This window comes from Penaeus monodon, chromosome 28, assembly GCF_015228065.2.
Source record: "Penaeus monodon isolate SGIC_2016 chromosome 28, NSTDA_Pmon_1, whole genome shotgun sequence".
Classification (NCBI taxonomy): Eukaryota; Metazoa; Arthropoda; class Malacostraca; order Decapoda; family Penaeidae; genus Penaeus; species Penaeus monodon.
In genome coordinates this window covers 25,710,188-25,710,626 of record NC_051413.1, presented here as the reverse complement: position 1 = coordinate 25,710,626, position 439 = coordinate 25,710,188, and the positions used below count along the sequence as shown (strand labels likewise).

The window sequence follows — 439 nt, the reverse complement described above, 5'->3', positions numbered from 1 at the left end:
CTGCCCTTTTTCAATAGCTTGTTTAAAGTGGTGATATGATTTTTGCAACTATGACTGTACATTTAAAAAAACAGTGAGTCATGATTAAAGTGAATAGGATTTTAGGAGTTAGTATTTGATTGTGATTTACCTTGTGAAATGTTATTTTTGATTTTTTACTTGATCTTTCCAGCTGCTTCTCCTTTCTTTCTTCTTCCTTCCTAGTGTCCCATTTTCCTCTAATTTTGTCTTTCCTTAGGTCTTTGAAGCCATAATGTCTTGGGTGAAGCGAGACCTTGACCAGCGGAGCGACCACCTACCTGAGCTGCTCACCAAGGTACGAATGCCTCTCCTCACGCCCCAGTACCTGACTGACTGCGTGGGAACTGAGAACCTGATACGGTCATCCCACGAGTGCAGGTGAGTGGATGATGGTGAGCATGCAGTTGTAAGAACCCTC

General features: G+C 42.6%; 1 protein-coding gene across 1 annotated transcript in view; it reads left to right on the top strand.

Moving 5' to 3' along the window:
* Positions 1–238: 238 nt before the first annotated feature.
* Positions 239–439, top strand: part of LOC119590968 (kelch-like protein 18) — a gene marked incomplete at both ends in the record, with an annotated part of 800 nt that continues 599 nt past the window's right edge. Inside the window, 1 exon segment of the mRNA XM_037939703.1 lies at positions 239–399. Coding sequence (XP_037795631.1) covers positions 239–399 — 161 coding nt within the window.